This window comes from Wasmannia auropunctata, unplaced genomic scaffold (assembly GCF_000956235.1).
Source record: "Wasmannia auropunctata unplaced genomic scaffold, wasmannia.A_1.0 LD307766.1, whole genome shotgun sequence".
NCBI lineage: Eukaryota > Metazoa > Arthropoda > Insecta > Hymenoptera > Formicidae > Wasmannia > Wasmannia auropunctata.
Genome location: NW_012055124.1, coordinates 1 through 546, shown reverse-complemented (window position 1 = coordinate 546; position 546 = coordinate 1). Strand labels below are relative to the sequence as shown.

The following is a 546-nucleotide window of genomic DNA, read 5'->3' as shown; positions in this document are numbered from 1 at the left end:
GGTATAAACATAGTTATATTTCGTATGAAGACTAAGAAAAGTAATTTTATAGTGTAAGAAGATTGGCGAGATATCATACATGATCGATTGGCATCGCTTATCAGGAAGAAAAGGACTCGATCTCATTTTAATAATTGCTGCGTCCAATACGTCAATTAAACTTACCGCCGGAAATCTCTTCGAATTGTCTCTTAGTACATTCGGCAACGTGAGTAACGCAATGTCAATGTATATAGACTATATAGTAATCTGTTTTCAAGTATAGCACGACTTACACATTCATCTAATTGATAGGTGGTTAAGACATCGGTTGCTTACTTAAACATGCTACGTACATTAACTACATGAAACTCGTCCAAAGTGTACAAATTATTAAAACGATCGTTAAATAATTGTCAAATAGTTATTCCATACGTATTGAGAAAAAAGTCATCCGTCGCTTATTTGAACATGCTGCGTACTTTAACTACATAAAATTTGCTTAAATTGTAGAAATTAATACGACTACTACAATTGCAAATAAATGCCAATTAATTATCTGATACA

At 32.4% G+C, this 546-nt stretch overlaps 1 protein-coding gene across 1 annotated transcript; it reads left to right on the top strand.

Annotated features, from left to right (window-relative positions):
• Nucleotides 1-79: 79 nt before the first annotated feature.
• LOC105461168 lies at nucleotides 80-348 on the top strand. The gene is made up of 2 exons (XM_011707650.1): nucleotides 80-208; nucleotides 295-348. Exons 1-2 carry the CDS (start codon nucleotides 80-82, stop codon nucleotides 346-348), a joined length of 183 nt encoding a protein of 60 aa, XP_011705952.1.
• Nucleotides 349-546: the final 198 nt, after the last annotated feature.